The sequence below is a fragment of the Erpetoichthys calabaricus genome, chromosome 5 (assembly GCF_900747795.2).
Source record: "Erpetoichthys calabaricus chromosome 5, fErpCal1.3, whole genome shotgun sequence".
Classification (NCBI taxonomy): Eukaryota; Metazoa; Chordata; class Cladistia; order Polypteriformes; family Polypteridae; genus Erpetoichthys; species Erpetoichthys calabaricus.
In genome coordinates, this window is record NC_041398.2 from 210374256 (window position 1) to 210400158 (window position 25903).

General features: G+C 34.7%; 1 protein-coding gene across 3 annotated transcripts in view; it reads left to right on the plus strand.

Annotated features, from left to right (window-relative positions):
• The window catches only part of nadk2 (NAD kinase 2, mitochondrial), a 47470-nt gene extending 21905 nt beyond the window's left edge, over positions 1 to 25565 (plus strand). For 2 of the 3 annotated variants that reach the window (XM_028802459.2, XM_028802461.2), the window contains 9 exons: positions 1970 to 2051; positions 2835 to 2918; positions 5819 to 5937; positions 9019 to 9106; positions 15103 to 15246; positions 15921 to 15976; positions 16060 to 16113; positions 16500 to 16623; positions 19949 to 25565. In XM_028802459.2, coding sequence (XP_028658292.2) covers positions 1970 to 2051; positions 2835 to 2918; positions 5819 to 5937; positions 9019 to 9106; positions 15103 to 15246; positions 15921 to 15976; positions 16060 to 16113; positions 16500 to 16623; positions 19949 to 20087 — 890 coding nt within the window. In that variant the 3' untranslated portion in view covers positions 20088 to 25565. The remainder of the gene's footprint in view (positions 1 to 1969; positions 2052 to 2834; positions 2919 to 5818; positions 5938 to 9018; positions 9107 to 15102; positions 15247 to 15920; positions 15977 to 16059; positions 16114 to 16499; positions 16624 to 19948) is intronic. The other variant, XM_028802460.2, reaches the window with a different exon arrangement.
• The last annotated feature ends 338 nt before the right edge of the window (positions 25566 to 25903 follow it).

A 25903-nucleotide genomic window follows, 5' to 3' on the forward strand; every position in this document is an offset into this window, starting at 1 on the left:
AGAAGCTTCCACAACATAGTACCTGCAGTTATTTTCTTCCACTTCAAAAGCATCCTCAAAAGTACAAACATTCAGATCATTACTTGCGTGGCCTACATGTGCACAGACTGTCAATATCATTACTGCGTGTGATTAGTTAAAGTAAAACATGATAGAACTTTGCTTATGGCTATGACAAAAAAATACAACTTTGAACATACAACTGATGAAGAACACAATAAGAAACACTTAACTGATTTTCCATTTCAATTCAAAACAACACACTTTTCCTGTGTTTTGCACTGACCATCAACAAAATGCAATTATTTGACTGACACCTTTATCCAAGGCATCTAACAGTATTCAACATAAAATGTCTTTGATAAACACCCTTCAAATATTGTATACAGAAAAGTACCTGGTTACATAGTACTTCCGCTATATCCGATTAAGTGATGGCACTATAACAGAGGACCGTAGTCTCATGACATTTTCCAGGCGAAGCTGTGTAACACAGCTAAAGTGTGTGTATATACCCTAATATAAATCCTGTATATTAAAGCTACACAAGCAAGATAGGGCCTAACTCACTTCCGTTCTAGACTGAATGTCCATCAGAAGATGTTATCACAGATATTCTAGCACAGATATTACTTTTGACTTGCATATTTATGTAGCTGAATGTTTTGGAAGAAGGAAAGCTAGAGTTTAGCTCACGTGCCCCATTTGAAAAAAAAGGTCAAGAAGAACTTCCTTACAGTCCTATTAAGTGTGCAAAAAAAAATCTGCAAATATTACTTCTAAAAATTCTGCTTCTGTACTATTTTTTTTAAACTGTTATGATAGAACAAACTTTAAAAAAAATTGTCTCAATATTTCTCTCAAAATTGACACAGAGCAAATATGCAATATTGGATTTTAGAATCCTTATGATGAATCTTTTAGTTCATTTTTTCTTATTAGGCATTTCCTTTTCAAAGCAGTATTGTTTTCTATGCATTTAACTAATTTGGTTATATGATTTATGACACTGTTCCAAATCACCCACACCCCCTTTTTTTGTTTATAAATGTAATCTCTTTGTACTTTTCTGCTGTCACTAATTGCAAATGATTTGTCATCTGCTGTGCCACTGCCTTCCAGCTAAGTACAGTACAGGTATTTGTACTTGTGCCCAAAAAATGCATTAGAATTTAGAAATCCGCAAATTTGTTACTTCAGAAAATGTATGTTTTTTTTGGACATAAAAACATGTCCTAAATTAGAATAAATATGTGTGTCTAAGTTTTGATATTTCCTAGGATATAGTCATTATACTTCCAACTCAGTGAACAACTCTGTAAAATGGATATGCTGCCCACTGTGTATCCTGTAATCTAGTGGCCAGCTTTTGTAAAGAACATGCAAGAGGAAAAGTGGCCATAGCACCAGTTGATTACAGAAACCTTTTCTACTTCATAATAGTTAAATTCTCTTAAAAAATATTTATTTTTCTGTGTTTGGGCATCCTTCTTATACAGTATGTAATTAATGTCTTAGAATATAAAGCACTCAAAATGCTTATTTGTGCTAGTAATGCACAAACTCCTTATCCACTGGGCTCCTGGTATGTTTTTATTCCAACTAGACAGTATCTAAAAGTGAAATTTCCAAGTCACATGGGTGTAAACGTCTCTCCAAAGACACGTTTGCTCTGTGTGCTTGAATTAACAAATAAGAGTACTAAAAAATAAGAGCGTGAAAACAACAAATTAAAAGCAGGAGTATTGGAATTAAAAATTAGAACTTAAAATTGAACTTATTTAAATGATGATTTAAATTGCAATGAGAAGACAGTATTTGCAAGTACATATAGTAGTTTGAAACAAATAAAAGATGATTTATTTGTGGGATTGTACAGGAAGAAAAATTACCTATTTCTGTAGTTCTGTAAAGATTTCAGTAAACACAGAAAGAACAATGTGTGCAAAGACATTTATTTGTATTACAGGGGACGGCACAATGTTACTTGTTGCCAGTAAAGTCCTTGACCGGCTAAAACCAGTTGTTGGAGTCAATACTGATCCTGAAAGGTAATGACTTTTAAAATGATTATTTGTTTTATCTCTGAAACATGTTTGCAAACACTTAACATAATCTTGTGGGCAACTCGTACTGTATTTTAGGAACCTTTTAATGTTTTATATTCCAAGCCACCTTACCCCAAATAGAGGCAATGTACAGTATAAAATGCATTATTCTTGTTTACCTTGTCCAAGTGATTTAATGACTCTGTTTTGCTCTAAAAGTACAAGACTACATGAGCACAAATGCTCTGATATTACTTGGCTGATTATGATGTGAATGCTAAACTAAATTTAGTCTGTTTAAACCCAGACTGCCAGGTTCTAGTCTTTAAATCTTTTACACTGTGTATTGTTTTTTAATCTAAAAGTTGTGAGGTACACATTTTATGACCTGCATTTTGAAAAATATTCATGAATATTATATATATTTTTAAAATGGTTAATCAATACTGGAACACTTGCCCCATCAGATTTTAAATTTCATATTACACTTAAAAAAACAATTTGTTCCTTGTTGTATTTTAACTAGTCACACCTGTAATTATCTTATTCTCTGACTCTTCAATGTTGATTCTGTTTCTTCTTACTGTAATGATATTTTCAGTTTGGTTTCATGAACTACCAGATGACTGACTTTTTTAGACTCTTCAGAGTTTCTCTGTAGTATACTTTTTAGTTTGACTTTACTATGTTAAAAACATTTATATGGTGTTTTCTTTGAAAACCACTATATTATGTTTAATTGGATATACCAATAATTTTGTCAATAGTATTTTGTTGTTTTTGTAGGTCAGAGGGACACTTGTGTTTGCCAATGCATTATACAAACTCTTTCCCTGAAGCTCTGCAGAAACTTGAACAAGGAAAGTTCAGGTAAGCATTTGTTTTTCCCATGTGCATTTATCTTGTATATGATTTACAAACACCACAAGAAAGAGTAGTATCGATTTATTGCATTTCAAAAAGAAGTGGTCATGTATTAATCATATTTGATGGCAAAGTGGTTGGACTGAGAGAAGTAATTAAACAAGTGAGATTTTGAATTATAAAGTTTTAAGAATATATTTATTGGTTTTGCTTTTATTTGTAAAAAGTAGCCCAAATGGGACATAAAAAAATAAGCTTAAGAAATGTGAAGAGTAAATTTCAATTTAGGATAAATCATACCAACTCTAAAAACCTGCAACTAGGAGATGCAAATCACAAGTATAATTTACAGAAAGCATACATTAAAATACCAACATGTCCCACTGGACTTATTTTATGGTATTTCATTTCTCAGAGGGAACAGTTACAAAATCAACTGTTACTTTTATATCCATTATCAATTCATGCCTTTCTTCTACGTAATTTTTGTCAAAACTACTTACTGGCATTTTTACAGCTCAGGGATTTTTAGTATGTTATTTTTATATCCCTAAATACCCCCAGAAAATTGCTAGGCTATATTTTCCTATTATCAAAGTTACAAAATTCTGTGAGTATTCAGTCTCTATTGTCATTTATTTTTGTTCTCAGTGTTATAACTCAAAAGGATAGTTTATATTCCTTGGAAACACTGGGCTCTAACATCAGTTAACTGCCAGAGGTAACCTGTCTTAAAGTATTATAATAATAAAAAAAAAAAAAAAAAAAAAAAAAAGGCAGAGCAAGTTTGATACAAGTTGTGGGAAAATGCCTTTGCTGGCAGTCATGTAAAGTCATTGTAGAGAAACAGAGTTTTAAACAGAAATACTTTCGAATGTAAGCCCTATAGTCTAAAACATTTCACCTGGGACAAGGTAAAAAAGAGAACCCAGAAGAAATAGTTTAGAAATGCAATATGGCAACAATAGAGGCCAGGCAGTGTTGTGATCAGATTCCCATGGTCACTGAAGCATCCTGTTGTGGTGCAGAATGAGTCAAATGTCACACAGCTAGTGTCAAATAGGTGGTACTCATAGTGTTACAGGAACAATGATTTTTGTTAAAGCATGCTGTAAGGTACTTTGTTCTTCATGCCTGGCAGATGTAATTAGTGGAGCTAAAGCAGGGTTGAATAGTGGACCTTTGTGAAAGAGTAATACTTACATCAAATTCTGAAAAAATTTGGAGCTGAGATTTCTGCAGCACATCATGGTTGGTGACAGTGGAGTGAGAAGGGCATGTGGAGATGGAGATGTGTTTCTAGACAAATGAATGCATGCCAAGACCAGTGCATCAGAAAGAAGGCTAATACAGATGGAACAGCCATAGCTACATCCATTAGAGGCAGTTTCTCACTAGAAGTGTTGAATAAGACTGAATGCAATTGTCTCATTGGCTGATTGGATAAAGAAATGGTGGTCTGTCTTTAGTGACAAAAGCAGATTCAGCCCGACAATTTCATTAAAACGTATTTGTGATTTAGAAGGGTTTGGATAGAATTGGTGTCCCTACCTGACCTGAAAAATCTTTGGTGCTCCTATTATCTATGGATTTAAGTTTTAATTTTTGATAGCCAGTCACTTTCATCCAGTCAGTGTGTTTTAAACAAGAACCGCACAAAAAGTTTTGCAAATTCTTCCTTTGAAAGAAACAGTCTCTGCTTTTATCACAAGAACATGTAGAAAAATGTGTTTGGTGGGGGTGGGGTTATGTCATCTTTTAAATTCCTAATGTAAGGTTTTTTTATCATTATTAAAAGATGTGAAATTGTGTGCCTTTATATATACTATTCCTGCTTTATACTTTCAGAGGCTGACTTTAAAACTGATAGCTTGTAGGTGAATGACTAACGTCCAGCAACAGCTGTGATATTCTTAGAACAAGAGGAACCCCCCATGATATCAGATCAACCTTTTACCATTAGGCCATTCTGGAGCTTGTTCAATCCCCCTGCCAATCTGCCATCCTGGCTCCCTAAATCTCTCAATATTCTTCCTTTTAACTATTTGAAATTAAGGGTATTTACTTCAGATGTGGCACAGGGTTGAAAATCATTCTAAAAGACACTCCCTAGCACCTGTTTTGTATTGGAGGCAACTCTATTTGTTACCATATTAGAACATGTCAGGGTATTGTGACATTTTCTTCTGTCTTCAACTTACATCAGTCTTTAAGGCCTAAAGTGTTCCATTGCCTTCTCCACTTTTTTCCCCTACCCTCTTAATTTCTCTGGCTCCCTGTCTCCCACTATGAAGCTGTTGGCAGCCTTACACATACTGTTATATGAATTGTCCCTCTGGCCTTTTTAGTTGCATTCAGTACCCCCCACCAAAATGCTGGAATGTCCATCATCCTGAGCCTTATAACTTCTGTAAATTTCTTAACTTCTGAAACTACACAAAGGATCATCTTGCTCCTGCATTCAGACATGACAGTCTCTGGGGCAAATGGGCCTGTCTGATTGTGTAACCTTCCTTTTTCTGTTTGCATCTTTTCCCTTTCCTGTTCTGGGTTGTATATGTGCTGCATTTTAACCCCAGGTTGTGCGGGCATGATTGCTTTATGATAGCATTTTGAGATCTTTCTTCACAGAGACAAGCTGGGAGGTGGGTGATCAGGGAAGGATTGTTTCATTTAAATTGTTAAAAAATGGGTGGAATTGTAATTTTGTTTCTTCCACTAATTATTTAATGAAAAAAGTTTTTTTTAAACTTTGGAGTGCTAATAATTAAACTTAATTTCTCTTTAACCTGCAAAACTACCCTGGAATTTTACTTTGTATTTAAATAGCTGAAGTTCTTGTTTTTATTTCTCATTGTAACTTTTTCCTTTCCACTGCTCTTTTCTCTCAAAATGTTATTTATCAGGTGGCAGTGGCGGCACAGAATCCAAATATACTTGGAAGGAACTGGAATCAATCTCACTCCTGTAGACTTGCACGAACAACAGCTGAGTCTGGACCAGCATATCAGGGCTCACAGAACTGGTACTAATGCATTCTGCCAGCTAAAAGAACATTTCTCAAGGTTTTTGAGGCAGTCTGCTTTTTTCCTCTCAAAATAAACTATAGGTGTACAGTAGGTCTATCTTTAAAAAAATGTACATTGGCAGGGCTTGAAATTTGGCATAGGAATTAAGTTAATTCCCATCCATCCATCCATCCATTATCCAGCCCACTATATCCTAACTACGGGGTCACAGGGGTCTGCTGGAGCCAATCCCAGCCAATGCAGGGCACAAGGCAGGAAACAAACCCCGGGCAGGGCACCAGCAGAAGTTAATTCCCACAACTGCTAATTTTTAATGTGTGAATTTCAATGCATATATTTATTTGGTAAGCACTCTTTTTTTACTTGCTGCGAGAATAGTCAACATCATTTTGTAAACCACTATTTTATAATTATGCTACATTTGTTATTTAGGATTTGATTTTTTTTTTTCGATGTTCTTGACCAGAACTTGCAGCTGCGAAATTCTGCAATAGGATGTTCAGCGGAGTTGCATTAAGTGTACAGCAGAAGTCGAGGACATGGAGTGTGCAATATCCTTTGTTTACGTAGCTCTTTAGAAGAGACGTTACTGAACTTTGTTAATTTGGAGGCTAAATCAGGCTACAGTATATTTTTGTGCTCCAATAATACAGAAATTCAGAAGCCTGGACTGTTTTGGTGAATTCTTATTCAGTTTCATTCTTTTTTTATTTGACAAACCAACAGTTACCAATTATTGGCTGTGTTGAGAAATTTAAAGAAACACACAATCATCACATCTTTAAAAATGTTTATAGGGGGATGACTGCCTTTAAACCTAAATCTGAAAAGTTACCAAAATTCACTTTTACATTCTTTTATGGGTTTTTGGAAATTTATATTTAGAAATGCAAATATTTTCACAGGGTAAACAATAATAGTCATAGTTATTCTCGACACCATTCCAAATCAGAGGAGTAGGGAGCAAGAGCCTATCCTGGCAGTAATGGGCATAGTGCAGGAAAAGGACCTGGATAAGGGTACCAGTCCATCACAGGGTATACTCACAATTACACTGAGGCCATTTAACCAAAGTGGGATACAAGGAAGAAAAACAGAAACTGTGAGACCATGGAAACTACATACAGATAATCAGGTGCTAGATTTGAACCTAGTACGTTGGATATGTAAGTTGACAGTATTAATCAGTGTGCACTACTGTGGCACCTGAGCTAATAATAGATTAACTGTGTTTTAACAGATATCTCAAAATTCTGAAATTAATAACATTGACACAACTTTATGGTGATTGCTGAACGGTCTTAAAGCTGCAGAAAATTATGCTCTGACATGAAAAACCTTATCGTATGGATAAAAAAAGTATAAGCATATTTTATTTTATATTCTCTAAATCTTTTGCATTATTCCTAGGCAAGTCAGTGTTTTTGGCCAAATATGAGTGGAATTTGCTATATGTTAAATGTATGTAAAATTACAGTAGCTGAAATAACTAACTTATCAGCCAGTCCTTCAAATAATTTATCTAGTCAAAATTTTATATACTACTGTAGCCATAAGACATTATGACATTTAAAATGCCTGAAATATTAATATCAAAGAGCTTTTTAAACTGTGGGGTTTTCACCTCCCCAAAACACAATTTCAACCTCCTCCCAGAGTCTGAAATACCTCCTTGTATTAAATAAAAAAAAAAGAATTTTGAGCCCTGTATTAAATGATAGTAATATGTAAAAATTGCACGTTCAATTGACATTACTTCCAATTTTGTAGAAATGCTACATATGTGTTGGCTTTATTATTATTGTCTCTTCTTATTGTGTGCCTGTAATGTAACATTGTATACATAATTTCAGAATGTAAGATATGAACTGCACATGTAAGGAATAATGGACCCAGTGAGGGGTTATATTGCAATAGAAAATCTTTTAAAGGAGTGTCAGTTTAAAGTTTGCAAGTTTGAAAACACGATGGAAAGGTAATTACTGCTGCCCTTAACAGGAGAAATTTTCAAGATCCAGGGATAGTACACCTTACCAAGTGTATGTGGTTGTCTAATGCTTTTGCTATGTTGATTGTACAATTCAAGTGGCTTTTTTTGTAATCACTTTGGGTTTGGAGTCTAATTATTATTGATAGTGGATTACAGTTACTAATAGCATTGTGCATTGTTGGGCTCCTGAATATTGTACAATGTCTGTAGCTGTCGGTAGGCAGTGCACCCTGGTCTTGTCCTCTATTTACTTTTTTTTGTTGATTAGTACGTGCTTAATACATAACTTTGTAGTCATTTGTTGGTGGATTGATGTGTTAATGATTCCAATTACCAAAAAAAAAACACACACACAAATCCATGCTAAGTGCCTTATAAAAAAGTATCAAAATAAAACAATTTCCCTAAATTTATGAAAAATGAAACATCCTTCAACCTTTTTAAGCTTTTTAGTTTCACAGGCATCCTTTCTAATATGAAACAAAGAATTTGTCTATACTGCAGCAAGAGTTCAAGACTTAAATTAAAAGGGAGCATTTTAAAAACACTGTATATTAATTGCAGTTAATTTATAGACAAGCTGAATCTGGTCATCACAACTTAATATCTTTTGACCTTAAATAGTACTTCATTTTTAGCCAGAGCTTTATGATGAACAAGTTTAGTTTTTACTTTTAATTAAATGAGCGTTAATTAGTAAGTCTAAAATGGCCTTTAATAAGTGAATGTGGGAATGCGCTAATGAGTGTGTTCTCTTTAAACCTACTTAATGAATGATATTCTGATCATTTTCTTTTCTTTTTTTTTAATTTAATTGTAACAATTCCATACATATAGATCAATTTTTACAAAAAATAGGATTGAAAGCAAATCAAACCCCACCCCTGAAAAGGAGAGCATGGCTATTCTGATCATTTTCTTACAAACCTTCTGTAAGGTCCCAAAAGAAGAATTTAGTGTGAGTTTAGTGTGTAGCATTGTGATTTGAAGAACACAGACAAGCATGCCTTTTCTCTTTAGTGTTTCATTTTTAGTTATAACTACTTTTTGAAAGGAATTTAACTCCCTTGTACTGTTATCTTTGCAGACACTGAAACTGGAAGTGTATCTGGACCATATCTTTTGCCAGTAAGAGCATTAAATGAGGTCTTCATTGGGGAGTCACTGTCTTCAAGGTAAAAATTTAAATATGCAGTATAGTAAAATACCCGTGTAAGTTGTGGTGAAACTTTTTTTTTTTTTTTTTTATAATTATTTTACCTTTGTACGTAATTAATACTAAGACATACATTTTTATTTTCCTTTTTTAATATCTTGGTTACAAGAATTACAGAAATACAGTAATTGCTTTGTATGTAAAAAAAACAAAAAACAGGGCAAGACAGATAAGACAAAGATAATACAGAATTCACTTTTTTAAGCCCTAATAAAAAAGATTTCACAGCTTTCATGTGATGGTTCTTACATTAAACATGTTCTGTGGACTTATGTTGTCTGTGACCAAGTAGAGGACACTCTTGTTGGTTTGACACATAGTTTTTGTCTGTCGTCTGTTTTACACAGTTTGTCTTAACAGTTGAGCTTTTTATCATATGCTATTTAAGAAGAGCACAACTCATTCAGTGGCATTCAGCTAATGTGTAAAGGCTTTACTTTGTCCTGTTTGGGGTTCCATGACTGGGACAAAGCTGAACGTTGGATGCATGCTGCACTGGACACATATGGGTTCTTTGAAGACACAAGGGTTTAAGAGGAGCATGGACCTTTTGTTGCTAGAATCACATTCTACTTCCAGGTGATGGTCAAAGCCCATCTCTTTGACACTCAAAGTACCTGAGCTTGCCATCATAGATGGAAGGTTCTGTTTTTATTAAATAGAAAATAGAGGATGTTCTCTGTTTGTATAGTTCAACTCACATGCAGTGTACATAGTAGAAAATACTGTACAGAAGTACATTTTTGTTACCATGGTTAGCTTCTTTTGTTACATAACAAATGCAAACTTGTTAATACTAACATTGTCAACCCACTTAATCCATTTAAGGTTCATGGGAGTGAAGCTTAAGCTGAGCACAAGGCAGCAGAGGTCCCTGGACAGGGTGCCATTCCAATTGCAGGGATCTCTCACAAACTGACACTCACGCTGAGGTCATTTTGGAAACACCAGTCAACCTAACATGTGCATTTATTCTTGAAATACAGAAACGATTTTGGTTATAGTATTGATTGGAGTAGATGTTAACAAATAAAGTAAGAGTTCTCTAAAAGCATTGTTATGCAGTTTTTAACACTAGAATTGCCAGAGCCTACGAAAGAACTCGTAGATCCGGCCCACCTTAAATCCATTTGCACCTCTCCACCAGCGTCTTTGTCCTTTAAATGTGCCGATAAAGACAAGCAGCAAGCAGCCGTCTATTCCATCCCCCCACTGACTTAGAACGTGCACGAACTTCTCCCAGCTCATGCCTTGATTGATTATCTGGGAGTGAAATGGAGTTTTAGAGTGGAAATAATAGATCGTTATTTGGAACACATGCATTTCATGTGTGTTCCGTTTCTACAGTAATCTGTGTAAACACATTGTTAAAACAGTAACTTTTTCATATTTTAGTAATAAATGTTACAAAATGTAGGCATAAACTATAAAATGTGTGAAGCCTGAAGCCCAAAGATCAAATAAACACTTTCACAAAAAGTTCAAGAATGAAATAACAGCTTCTGTGGCGTATTGGTAAGATTTGCTGACTCAGAGCGTAACAGGCTTGTCGTGCCTCAGAGACCCGTGTTCAAATCCTCGCTGGGGAGAAAATTTTTTTTCTTTTTAACTTTTGCCGCTCTGCCTGCCTGAACTTCCTGTCTACCTATATAGTAATAACAGTAATTTTATTATTATATAGCAGCTTCCCGGTCTGCCTATCATATAGTGCCTTTCCTTCCTATCTATCTATATATCTATCCCCTTAGCTGTTTTTTTATATATCTATTATACAGTGCCTATGGGGTGCCAAACAGGCAATTAAAATGATTTTCGGAATATATAAAGTCAGCGAATCTTACCAGTACGCCACAGAAGCTGTTATTTCCTTCTTGAACTTTTTGTGAAAGTGTTTATTTGATCTTTGGGCTTCAGGCTTCACACATTTTATAGTTTATGCCTACATTTTGTAACATTTATTACTAAAATATGAAAAAGTTACTGTTTTAACAATGTGTTTACACAGATTACTGTAGAAACGGAACACACATGAAATGCGTGTGTTCCAAATAACGATCTATTATTTCCACTCTAAAACTCCACTTCACTCCCAGATAATCAATAAAGGCATGAGCTGGGAGAAGTTCGTGCACGTTCTAAGTCGGTGGGGGGATGGAATAGCCGGCTGCTTGCAGCTTGTGTATATCAGCACATTTAGATGACAAAAGATGCTGGCGGAGAGGTGAGAATGGATTTAAGAAGCGATTTAAGGTGGGCCGGATCTACGAGTTTTTTCGTAGGCTCTGGTAATTCTAGTGTTAAATAAAACCACCTACAGTACTATTCATCTATAGTGCCATTGACTCACAGCTAGTAGCACTGCTGTTTGAACTTCAGTTCAGTTCCTGTGATCACACTGGTATCCAGTGGACACACCCTTTTTTCGCTTTGTCCCTGTGGTGATTTTTAGGCAGTTGAAAACTCTGTTAGACAAGCACGTTTGTGCACTGTGAGTTTGCACAGTGATTGACCAGTCCTTTGTCTGGGGTTGGTTTCTACTTTACATCTGATACAGTTGGATTACCTAATCTCTTTAAATATACAGTATATATAAAATCCAACATCTGTCTGTCTGCATGTCTGTCCGCTTTTCAAGAGAGAACCATTTAACGGGTTTAGATCAGGTTTTTTTCTATAATGTGCTTGAACATTCCGGTTGATTTTGCGACTTCTCTCATTATGCTAAAAATCATAGTTCACTTGCAGGAACAATATATTTGCACTAATCTGAGACAGAGGCTGCGGGCCGAGGGGAGGAAGAAGCGTGACATCAGGAGGGCCCTCCTCACTGTCCAGTTTCACTACTAGGCAGACGGAGCCTCGGCGGACCGCTAGTACTAAATAAAATGGTTCCGAAAAGGTAACTCAAAGGCAGATTTGAGTTTAGTGGCAAGGATGGTGGCGGGTTTGGCGGTAGCAGTGGTGGTGGCGGCAGCAAATTTAAAGAGCAGTAAGTAAAAATGTGAAATTAGCAAAAGTTATTCTCCATTGCAGAGTGCTATTTACAGTAATCCCTCCTCCATCGCAGGGGTTGCGTTCCAGAGCCACCCGTGAAATAAGAAAATCCGCGAAGTAGAAACCATATGTTTATATGGTTATTTTTATATTGTCATGCTTGGGTCACAGATTTGCGCAGAAACACAGGAGGTTGTAGAGAGACAGGAACGTTATTCAAACACTGCAAACAAACATTTGTCTCTTTTTCAAAAGTTTAAACTGTGCTCACAATTAAAAGAATGCAAACATATCTTCCTCTTCAAAGGAGCAAACAAATCAATAGTGCTGTTTGGCTTTTAAGTATGCGAAGCACCACGGCACAAAGCTGTTGAAGGCGGCAGCTCACACCCCCTCCGTCAGGAGCAGAGAGAGATAGAGAGAGAGACAGATAAAAAAATCAATACGTGCCCTTCGTGCTTTTAAGTATGCGAAGCACTGTTCAGCATGTCGTTTCAGGTAGCAGCTGCAGCTGCACAAAAGATAGCAACGTGAAGATAATCTTTCAGCATTTTTAGACGAGCGTCCGTATCATCTAGGTGTGCGAACAGCCCCCCTGCTCACACCCCCCTACGTCAGCGCAAGAGAGAGAGAGAGAGAAAGTAAGTTGGGTAGCTTCTCAGCCATCTGCCAATAGCGTCCCTTGTATGAAATCAACTGGGCAAACCAACTGAGGAAGCATGTACCAGAAATTAAAAGACCCATTGTCCGCAGACACCCGCGAAGCAGCGAAAAATCCGCGATATATATTTAAATATGCTTACATATAAAATCCGCGATGGAGTGAAGCCGCGAAAGGTGAAGCGCGATATAGCGAGGGATTACTGTAATTTCATTTTGAAGGAGTGGGTGCTAGAATTCACTTTATTTAGGAGTTTCAAAAACTTCCATGTTCATGAAGGCAGCTTTCAAGTTTTTTTATATTTTTTTATTATTTCATTATATTTATTCTTTGCATTTCTTTAACCTTGCTTGTCACTGTATAGTAACGCAGGATTGCCTGCTATGGAATTCCTTTCTTATAGAATTTAGGTGATGTGCTTTGTGATAATTACAAAGCTCAAACACACAGTTCTATATTAGTAGCATTTTAGAATTATTAGTCTACATATACAAGCTGTTCATAACAGATTGATATAGAACTAGAAATATATATAGTAAGTATGTTAACTTTTTTGTTAATAATTGTGAAGGAGGATTTACAGGAGATATACGAGGCTTTTTTACTACCTAAAATCCTTACTTTGATACCACCTGTAGAGGGTACCTCTACTTTAGAATATTTCCAGCTGCTTGAAAGACAACTGCACCAAAGCACCTGACATCTGAGATAAAGAAAGTAAATTGGATTAAAGTACTTGATATGGAAGGGTTTGGACTCAAGATTTTATTGATATCTTTAATAAACATTAACTAAACCGAAAAAAGTGAGCATCATATACTGATAATACACAATGTTGTATTTCAAAAAATAAAAGGAATATATTTTAATATTTATTTTTTACATTTTTTCTCAAAGGCATCAATATAAAATATTCTTCAAACACATACTATTCATATTTTTGTTATCTCTTTACTTTTACATCATAGCATTTGTTTTGAAATAATTTTATGAGAATAAATTACTACACTTAACATATTTTTTGCATATAAAATACTGCTCATCATCTATTTTTTTCTATTTTTATTATTTAAAAATTCTGATGCTGATATTTTTTTGCAAAGCATGCAGATTTTTGTTATTAAGCAAGAAATTGTTACTTTAAAACAGTAAGTTGAAGGAGTATCAGTAGTTTTGCCAAAAGCACAAAGGTAAGAATACCTTCTTTAGGACAAAGGTCTTATGACCCATACCCTTAGAAACAGTATCCATACAGTGAAGTATGGTGAGCTTCTTATCAGCAGGGACAGGACAACTTGTTTGATTTTGTTCAAACTCTGAAGCTGCTTATTAAAAAAAAAAATCCAGAATGATTAGAAAATGATAGTTACAAACACTGCCCTAGAAAGTTTGATCAGGTGGAGCAAATCTATAAAGAGGACTGAGGAAAAATCACTCTACGTTGCATATCTGAAAGACCCCTATACCAGTAGACTCAAAGCTGTTTTTGTGACGAAAGGTACCTGGACCAAATCTTAATTCGTGAGGCCTGAAAATAAGAAAAGTAAATGTGCTGTTTGCATGAAGGTATCTGCTGAGATTTTTGGCACAAATTCTCCTCGAGTCTTCATGTTAGTTTGTAATAAAAATACAAAGCGAAGTAGGACATTTAACCATCTCCAGTGTATTTGAAAACTTTTGAAATTATTGCATTATACAATACTTTTGCATTATATTGTACATTGGTAATTTGGAATTTGCACTGAATTAAACTGTTGCTTAACGTATTTATATGTTTATAAAGAAGTATCAGAAAAAAAAAATATTAAGTTAGACATATATCTTGCACTAGATAAAGTTTTAGAGTTAAGGATATATAACTAAGTGATCTGCTGTTTGTTTTGAATTGTCATGTGTGTTGTTTGGTATGTATTAATAATCACTGCCTCTCATTGCTTTGTAATGTGATTCTAATTTATCTTCTTAATGATGCTTGCTTTCTTGAAAAAAAAGAGAGCAAAATATTTTATTTTCATTAAGTCCATTATTTAGTTCACAACTCTTTTAATCAACATTTCCATTTTAGAATCCTGATGTAGGAAAAAAATGATTTCTGCAGTTCATCCAAATTAGCCTGCTGGTTAATTTAGAGGTGTAGTTTCAATTGGTGTACCTTTTAAAGTAACAGCATGTTGGTTAGTATACCAGTGATGCATGTTAGAAGTCTTCCTAATTGTGTCTCACCCATCCTCCCAGCATGTAAATCATCCTTCATTAACATAAAGCCTGTCTTATGTGAATATATGTTCTGTCTTGTGCAGGATGAACTATAAAACCTACAAACCACGTTTCACCTTCTCGCTTCATAGGGCCTCATATTATGAAATCTCTGTGGATGATGGACCTTGGGAGAAGCAAAAGAGCTCCGGGCTTAATGTGTGCACTGGAACTGGATCCAAAGCCTGGTACACAGTGCCAAAATATTTCTAGCTACTACATTCCAGCAGTCTATGAATTTAAATTAGTATGCTAAATCTCTTCTAAGAAGTATTTATTCATCATTTTTTTATAAGGGTGATTTACCAATGTTTGAGTGTAATATTTTTTGGCATTTGGTAATATGATATAGTAAAGTAGATATCCTTTGTATATGTATATATATGCCTTTTTAAAGTCAGTCAGAAAACAATTCTATGACATCATACTTAATTATAATCAAGAAAAAAGATTAAGTATTTCTGTAAGTACAGTATATAGTATTTATAACAAGGAAACAGTTACCACTTTATTCATTACATTTACCAGAGTGACATCAAACAATTTCACCAGTTGCTAAAAGTTACTTTTTATATTTTAAAGATAAAATTAATTTCATAACACTTCATAAAAAACACAGTACTTACAGCCAAAAAAAAAATGCATAAAGAAAGTAACTTTCATGAAATAATTGTGCTAGGTTTTGGGGTATTCCAGTTGTAGTTTAGTTAGTACAGTGATGTTTAATTGACAATCTTTTAATTAAGCCAGAAACAAGTTAAACCCTGTGTGGGTTTTCGGTTTGCTTACCATTATTTTTTAAGTTCTTGGATTCCCTTTAAGATGATTGATAAAAGAAATATTTATTTTATTGTCCATACAGGTCCTATAACATTAATAAAATGGTATTCCAGGCAGTAGAAGATATTCTTAACATAGGTAAGCGTCAAAGCTATAGATATCAGTTTTGGAAACATTTTAAGCAAAGAGCACTACCTTACTAGTGATTTTTATTTCTTCAGGTAAAATGCATGCAGGATTAAATTTTGACCTGGAAAGAGAGTTAATTGAAAAAGGTATTACTTTTGTTACTTAAATCCAAAATGTGTTTTATGTAGTAAATAGTATGAGGGATAGGCCCTTCCTCACTGCAATCTTAAATTGGATTAAGCGGGTTTGAGAATGTTACAATACTTGGTTATTTCCTGTAATTCAGCTGAAGCTTTGTATACTTAATGCAATGATAATATTCTGAAATTGGTTATACAAGGGGTATCAAAAGTGTTCACACCCTTATTTTAACTCTCAAGTAATGTTGTGATTATTTTATTAATAGTAAGGGCTTAGGAGCTTTTGTTTTCCCATAATAGTTCATTTTAATTTTGATGAGATATATTTTGTTTTATTGAGTCATTTCTAATATTAGTTTGATAAAGGTCACCATGGTTTTTGTTATTTTTAGTTACAGAGGAGTACAATAACTCTCTGATATTTAATCCAGAAGAAACAAAGATGTTTTTTAGTGTTCGGGAACCAATTGTTAACAGAGTCTTCTCAAGCAGTCGACAGCGTGGCTTTACAAAGAAGTAAGTAATGTAAACTAATGATTTTGGAAGACTAATGGTTATGTAACTGTTCAGTCAAAAACTGAAGCCTAAATATGATACTTAAATGTTACATTCCCTTCAAACCTTATGTGTCAAATGTTCTTTAGAGAATTTAAATTGTTTAAGTAGATGAGCTGCTTTCTTTGTAAGTTTAAAACCTATTTTCCTACATAAAAGGTTTAGGTTTTCATATAGACCTGGAAATTTATGCTTTGTACGTAAAGCCCCTCAAATAGATTAAGGTTTATGTTTACTTCCATTAATATTCTGAACTGCTGCCTGTCTTTGTATACAGTGCATCTCTGTGGCAGTACACATGGAAATGAGTTTGGAAATTAAGTTGCACTACATATACTACAACCCCAGTTTGCTGAAAGTTAACAAATGAAAGAATTGCACAACACCCTTTCTCTTAGAAATAAATTATTACAATTTGGTATGTCTGGAAAGTCCACAAGAGAATACCTTAAAATTTTACATTAAAGTGGCCTTCCAATCCTCATGAAAGTTATTACTGCTCATTTAGACAGTTTTTCACTTTCTGCAATAAGATGTTTACCGTTTTGGCATAAAGCAGCCTAAAAAGTGCCTAAGAAGTATATAAATTCCTGCACTAAATGCTTAGATTCATTAGCAGAGAGTGGCGAAGAAAAATCTGTCCTAAAATATGTTGTGAAGGTATATGTTTAAGAAGCAGAAACCTGTCCACTTTAATAATGCTGCTACAAGCTAAACATTCAGAAGTACAAATAGGCATAGGTACCTTAGATTCTGGATTTGATGTGCAAAAAAAGATCTAAACAATACTGCAGTACTTCACAGCATAGTGGAGTAACGTAATGACATCAGTTGTGAGGTAAAGCAAACAACCATTCTTATAAATTCAAATGTAAATTATTTATATTCAAATAGCGACCTTTGATCTGATATCCATATTTTGAAGTACTTTTGGTTTGTGAAACAAGTCAAAGATAAGCTCAATGACCAAATATTCCAACAAATAAGAGGTCCTTAACATCTGATCAAGCCGTTGAATCCGACAGAAGCCCCAAGGATGCACTGCCAGTTTAACAAAATTTGTAAAAAATTAGAATATTCTGAAAAGTCAACTGTGTTTATTTACAGTGGTATATGAAATGTGATTTGTGTGTGGTTTGAAGACAGAATAGCTGGATATTTACTGTGAAATATACAAACAAGTATTCACTGGCACACAAGGCATATTAATTAACATGATCTTTAAGGCTTGTTTTATGGTATATAGTTCAGCTCATTATTTAACACAGAGTTCCTCTTTATCAGACTCCATTTTATGGGAAGTATAAACATTTCCTTATCCTTGCTCTCTGTTGCTGGAGGTTTCCTCATTTTTTTCCCAATTTATATTATTTTTTGTCTTTCTTGAGAACTAGCTTTTTATAGCTGCCAAGCACCTGATACTCAAGTGGATTATGCAGATTTGATATTGAATGTGTGGATTGATGGAAAACATTGTTGGATTAAAAAAAAGAAATATGTCTCTGGCTGAAAATAATTTTTACAAATCAATAATGTAATGAAGTGGGCAACGCCAATACACAGTTGTGTATTGTTGCAATTTAAAATCAATTTTGAATGATTTTTAATGATCTAGTTGTATGTTGCACTAAATTTGTCTCTCTAACTTTCTGGTTATTGGCAACATACACTACATCAGAGCATCTTCATGAATGAATTAAGGATGAATAAATTGTATGCTCATTCCTAGTACAGTATAATTAAACCTGCCACTTAATTTTTCTAAATAGTTCTCCCATAGAAACTATTACATATAAATAGATAACACTTTTGCCTAATTATGAGTAGTGTTTATACAGTAATGTAATTGAAAGTTTTTGCTCACACCAACCCAGACCTTGGAGGGAACATTGATTTTATATTGGGTTTAGTTGTATTGCTGTACTTATGTTAGCAAAGCTGTTAGGTAAATCCAAGTTAGAAGGATGCTATAGTAAGAATACATACTTTTTGATAACTCTCACTGCCCTAGAAAATACATTTAAAAGGGCATTATTTTATTAATGTGATTTATATTTGTATTCTGGCAACAGGATTCACCTTTTGTTAATCTTTGTATCCTTTTTGAAGCTTAATACTGTCTAAAGAACCAGCTTTTTAACGTTACTAATGCATTTGCAAAATTGTCATGAATGTCCTTTTTTCATGTTTTCTCTTTAAATGTGTGCTTTTAGGTCATAAGACATACAAACAACTTCAAATCTTTAAATCTTATTCTAAGCCAGTGTTGGGCAATGTCGGTCCTGGAGAGCCGCAGTGGATGCAGGTTTTTGTTCCAGCCAAGTTTCTTAATGAGAAGTCAATTATTGCTGATGAAGACGCACTTACTGCTCAAGTGACATTTTGATGCTTCATTTTAGTGGTCTCGCTTGTTAAGGTTCCCCACTCTTAATTGCTTATTTCAATCTTAAACCGCTGCATTCATTGTTTTAATGGCTCTTTATTAGCAATAAGATGTAAATGACAAAGCAGCCAGCAGTTATCCTTTCTTTTTGTCCCATTTACATCCATGTGTGTTCATCATGAACTGTTTGATTTAATAAAACACTTAAAAGAAAAATGTAACAGACTGAAGATTATATGTTTTAGGCTTCAAATCATTTGGAGGATATCATTGGAAAGGAATAAAATCTATGACAGAAGAATTTAACATTGCAGACTAACATGCCATAAATTAAATAAGGTCTGAGATTTGCAAGGATTGGTTTCTAATTAAGCAATTGGGTTGGAATGAAAACCTGTAGCCACTGCGGCTCTCCAGGACCGACATTGCCCACCCCTGTTCTAAGCCCATTCTTATTCTATGCCCATTTTAAATATTCAGTTAATACGCAAAATGTTACCAAAAAAAATTCATAAAGGTTAATTAAGTGAACTGTATGTAAATATCTAATGCACTCTTAGCATATCATTATAGTAATAGAATATCAGAATTGTCAGAACATCTCTATACAGCATGAAAACTAATAGATAGATAGATAGATAGATAGATAGATAGATAGATAGGTATTGAAGTTCTATGGAGTTAGTGAATTTAATTATTTGTTGAAGAATGATGGGTAAATGTACTGTAGGACTTGTTTAACCTTTTAATTTATAGGTTTGTACTATATCAAGTTCTTAATAAAATGACAAAAATGACAAACTTGGCAATGTCATGGACACGTCTTCATAGACTGAAACATCTAATTATGCTTGCTATTAATGAAATTGATTATTGTTTTTTTTTTTTTTTGTTTTTTTTAAGGATCTGTGTCCGTTCTCGTTGTTGGGATGCTTGTATGGTACTGGATGGGGGAACATCATTTGAGTTCAATGATGGAGCTATAGCGACGATTAACATGAATGAGGAAGATGCAATTTGCACAGTCATACTACAAGAGTGAAATGGTCTTGATGTCCAGAAAGAACGTCAGGATTGCATATTTCAGGGTCTTGTGAAGAGTGCTTTCTTTTCAGTCAGATGAATGTGAGAAAGGCCAGCAAAATGGACTTCATATATAACTAAGTACATAGGTAAAAAGGACTAGAGTTTGCTCTTCCTCTTACCTAAAGCATTACATTATATTTGATTGAGTACACTGAGCACAACTTTGATGGATTTTTGGTGGTGTATTTACTGTCTCTGCTAAGATTCAAATCTGATGCACCTTTTGAGCTACCCCACTATCTATGCAGGTTTTTATTATTAATGAATCTCTGGAAATGAGATTAAAGAGAACTTAACAGAAAAATTGTTTTTTAAAGTTGCAAATTAATGTATCTTAAAACAGCTTTTATGAGGCCTGGTTGCCAATCAGAATTCAGTTTTACTATTTTGTAGTACATATGGCTCTTAATCACTGGTAAAACTACAACTTCTTTTCTCATCAAAGTTCTGTTTGTGTTCATCTGCTTTAACGTGTCATTTGCATTATGATGTAAAAAAATTTTTATATGTGAAAAACATTCTGTAGAATGAATCTGTAGAATTTTTGGAACAACCTTGTTGTATCAATGTATGAAAGAAGAGACCATTTCAGTGCTTTGTTTTGGTCGTCCTTTTTTATGGCTCACATTTCTGTCAGACTGCATTAATGTTTGTGTTCCATCCTTATTCCTTCCATTTTATTGAGCATGATGCTTGCCAATGCTCACATTTTATATCTGCACTAAGAATGTTTTTTTTTGTTTTTTTTAGTTGGCCTTTTTATGTTCAGTATTTTTTCCACCTGCTTGGATGATTTTGGGAGGCATGCAGCACTTTAAAAGTATTTGGTATGCCAGGTTCTTCTACTATGTAATGGTGGTTGAAATTCTAAAACCTACACTTGTCTGTTATTTCCATTTTACGTTGTCATCAGTCTTCTAATGCAAGTTTCTAGGTAGAGAGCATTGTTAAAGTGAGTCCATCTTTGCTACTTATTGATTTCTAATCTTTCTGGTTTATTCTTCTACAGTTAGGTTTATGACCTGAAGAAGCAGGGAGTTAAATAAAAATAGGGTGGTGGAGCACTGGAATTAACAGTGTACACTATTTGGCCACCAAAAAAACTTTTTTAAATTGGGGTAGGCCTGAATGACTTAATTTATGTCAACAAAGAGCCAGCATGGTGTCTTTCAACCTTTTCTGTGTAGTTTTATTAGTCGTCTTCTGAACTGTTTCATTTCCAGTCAATTGATAAAAGGATACATTTGGTACTTTAGAAGTTATTTTTCAATAGTGGTATACATTTTTTTTCATAAGAAATGTGCACTGTTAACTGGAGCTATATTTAAAAATAAAAATGAACAATGGGGTACCATATGAAAAGTTTTCAACAAAAGCACACTTCAAAAAAGAGGATATATCTGCATATTGATTCACATCTGGAGATTGTAGACATATTGGAATGGTACATATGCACATAGGTTTTACAAAAATATAATTTATTTTTGTGACATGTGCAATTTTAGAAGAGGTCCAGCTTCCCCTGTCATTCCCACTCCCTATATATGACATCTTTTCACCCCCAGGGCTATGGTTAGTGGCAGCTAGCTTCAGATATGCTACAGTTGCTATTGTACCTTGTGATATGAAAATGTAAGAAATATATATTTTTGCAGGTAATTTTTTTTTTCCTAAAAATCTCGACAAGCAAGTTCCCATTTCAGATCATCAATATGTCTATGTATGAAAATGTTGAAACTTTCAGTGTGAGCCAGAATACACAGATAAGTAGCTGTAACATACTGAAGTTGATAGATATGCAGAGAAGAGTGTTTACAGTTTGTATCAGTGGTGAGTTCTGGGTAACTGGCAATTGGTCTTACAAATGTGGAAAATGAAAACTACCATTTTTGAAAAGCAAATATACTGTTGCTACCACAGGAAATCTTTGATGTATTCAGTGACAAGCCCGTTTTTGTGGGAGAATGTCACTTATGTTAGTGTAAGAGAGATTTTTTTTTCAGCCATCATCAATCATTGAATTCAAGAGTTTTTTTTGGAGTTTCCTAAATTAGACTGTAAGATCTGATCAAAGTCAGAGGAACCAAATGGAAAGCTTTTATTAGTGCATACTTGTTTGTTACCCATAGTGACACAATGCTCTCTGCTGATGCCTCACAACAGATTGAAGACAAGAGAGAGGCTTCCATCTTCATTGTTCCAAAGTCAGGAGTTATTGAATGGATGTTGATAGTCATTTTGTCTCCTCCTCTGTAGCTATAGGGGACTTTCATGCATACAGCTATAGACTTGTTTATATATTGATTATTCATGATATTCTGCACTGGATTGCTTCCAATTGGCTGTATTACATCCTTTACACAGACTTTTGTCAACATGTAAAATTTCACAGAGGCCAGTTGCTGTGAACAGACAACAGGAATCTCTGTTAGTAAAGGTAGTACCAACTGTTACATTATTTTCCAGCTTTGTTTTTGCTGTAATAAGCTTACTTCCAAACTGTGGATGGAATATTTTTTGAAACAAGAACCATTGCAGCTTTGGTGAGAAATTATGTAGTATGTTTCAAGGGTTTTGTTTCTTCAGGTGTCCTTCTACTTATAAGCTTCTGGGACAAAACATTTTTTCCTAAGTATTGTAAAAAAAATGTCAAGTTTCCAGGGCAAATTAATGTATGCTACAAATATTAAAAAATTAACAGACTATGACACTACTGAATTTCTCTTTAAGGCTTGCTTGCTACCTGTTTTGTAATTAGAAAGCCTTTATTGTCATTGTACCAGTACAATGAAATTGTAAAAGCTACACCTGTAAACAATGCAAGTTCGACAAACAAATAATATAAAAAGCGCACATACTATAGCACATACCGTACATAAATAAATAAGGGATGGAAATTGTTATTCATTAAAGTAATTATCGTACATACTGGGGGGAAAAAAAACAGTTTTGAAAGTTTTTAAAATGTAAAATTCTGATAGCCCTAGGATAAAAACTATTTGCAAATCTTTTTGTTCTACTTTTAATGCTCTTGTACTGCCTGCCAGAGTGCAGTAGTGTAAACAATGAGTGGCCAGGATGGGAAGGGTCTTGGGCACTGGAGAAACTTCTAGGGAGGGCACAGAACCACCAGTGATTTTTCTCTGCCCACTGCAGAGCTTTCTTGTCTGCTTCTGTACAGACAGCATACCATGTTGAAATACAGTATGCTAAAACACTCTCAATGGTTGAGCGGTAGATGGTCAACAACAGTTCCCCCTTCATTTTTACTTTATGGAGAAGTCTCAGGAGGTGCAGTCACTGCTGAGACGTTTTGACCACCGCCAGAGTGTTTGCTGTCCAGGACAGGTCCCCACAGATGTAAGTTCCCAGGAACTTAGAGGTGGCTCTCTCCACCAGGTCCCTGTTGATGTGGAGTGGGGCGGACTCTGCCCTGTGCCTCCTGAAGTCAATGACCATCTCTTTAGTTTTGTGGGTGTTAAGTGAAAGATTGTTCCTGGAACTCCACACTGACAGCTTCTGCACCTCATCCCTGTATGCTGACTCATCTTGACCGTTTAGGAGACCTACCACGGTGGAGTTATCAAGAGACTTGATGATAGTGTTGCTGGAGTAAACAGATGTACAGTCATAACTGTAAAGGGCATAGAGAAGTGAGCTCAGTACTCAGCTCTGAGTGGAGTCAGTGCCAAGTGTGAGGGTGGAGGAGCTGTGGGGACCAATTCTAACAGTTTATGGAAATCCATTATCGAAGCTGACAAGGAGGGGGAAAAGTTCAGGTTATGCAGCTTATCGATTACTAATTAGGGATGATTGCATTAAACGCTGATCTGTATTCGACAAACAGCATCCTTGCATAGGTCCCTGAGTATTACAGATAGCTCATCACTGCATGTTGCCCCTCATTTTAAATGAATGGGAAACGTGTATAACTTTACATTTGTATACAGGTGGTAATTTTCTTTTTTTTTTTCCCTTTAAACATTCATATTTCCTAATTTCAGGTAAGGCACTTTACATGTTTTTCACTGAGGCCAAAAATTCATTTTTCATATTTAAAGATCCACACATATTTATTTGGTTTGATTATGCTGGTGTTATGTAGTATACATTTTTTGCCATTTTTCTTTTTATTGTGTGTTTAATTGACAGCTGTAAATTGGCACGCTGTGAGTGTGCAAGTGTACCCAAGGATGGACTGGTACCCCCATCCTGGGACGGTTGTTTCCTTGTACATAATGCTGCCATATTGGCACCAGTTCACACAACTCAGATGTGATATGAAAGTTAAGGCAGGATAGATGGGTTTGAACTCGATTCCTCAAAGTCACTAGTTTTTAATTTAATTAATTTTTTATTTGGTCCCATCTTCATTTGTATTTCTACACTTGGTAGGCGTTTAAAACAGTGGTCTGAAATTCATTTTCTCAGGATTTGCATTGTCTGCTGAATTTCTGTCCAGCCATACACTTTTAACAAGAGAGTCTAATTGAACAATTTATTTAATTGGACCTTATTTCTTTATTGACCATATTGTCGGATAAACCTCAGCTTTTTAATTCTACTTTCCTAAGAATGTTATGTCCCAGTATCATTAATATTTTTACCCATGGTAATATGCAGTATTCTGTGTCTCGTTGATCAAACATTACTTTTTACAGAGTGAAATCCTAATATAAAGTTTGAAAAGGCATGAAAGTGTAGATTACATTAACTGCTGATAATCGGAGTATTGTGTAATGTGTTTTAAGTAACAACGGGTTTTCAACATAAATAACGGGATAGCTCCCATAGCACTGAAGATGCACCACACCATGCATCTTAAGTGCAAAAAAAAAAGAGCTTTATGCCCGCATAAATATATCAATTATCAAAAAGGAAACTAGAATTCAAATGAAAGATCTGAGTGAGAAAGCAGATTCATAGCAGTAAACTTTCAATGAAGCACACAATCTCGGAGCCACTGCATCATTTCTTTTAACAGAATTTGGAACCCCCTGCTTCAAGGTTTTTGCCTAAATTTGAGACCCGTATTCTGTCCTGGGCAGACAGAATTATAAATAAATAATGTAGCACTGGTGTGTCTCTTGCTCAGGTCAGTGATGCAGTTTAGCTCTTGATGATTTCATTCTATCCATCTACTTTTGAATTGAATTTTCTTATCATTGGTCTGAAAAAAATGTGTTATTGAAGTATGTGTTCCATTTCGGGCAAGCTGTTATGTTGCTGCTTTGGTGTTTTCTAGCTGATATTAAGCCTTTGAAGCACTTTTTACATATGTGGATATACTTGAAAATATTTGTCTGCAGCAAGTATTGCTTTTTGTATGTTTTGCAATGTGAATGGAGTTGACCAGAACTGCTTTTGGTGCTGTTAAGGCTTGGCTTGTAACATAAACCAGTATGTTCAAGCAAGCTGAAAAAAAAAAACACAACTTCAAATGTCTTGCATAAAAATCGTTACTGTTCGTACTGGTAATGAAATATATTTTTTTCTAAAAGATAATGTAATCTGGTGTTTATTTCTGCAATGAAAAATGCTATGTTAGGAATTCAGTAGGCCTTCGAAATTCTTTTTAGGTCATCCTATTGAAAACATTACTGATATTTTAGATTAAATTAAACTGTTAGTGGTAAAACTCTGGGTAGTTACAAAATTGTAAAAACGTATATAATGTATGTGATCATGTGTGTGTGTGTTTATGCACATACACACACAAACAGTATACAGCACTGCGTTCACAGAGGGATTTCTTTTTGGTGTGTGTTTCTC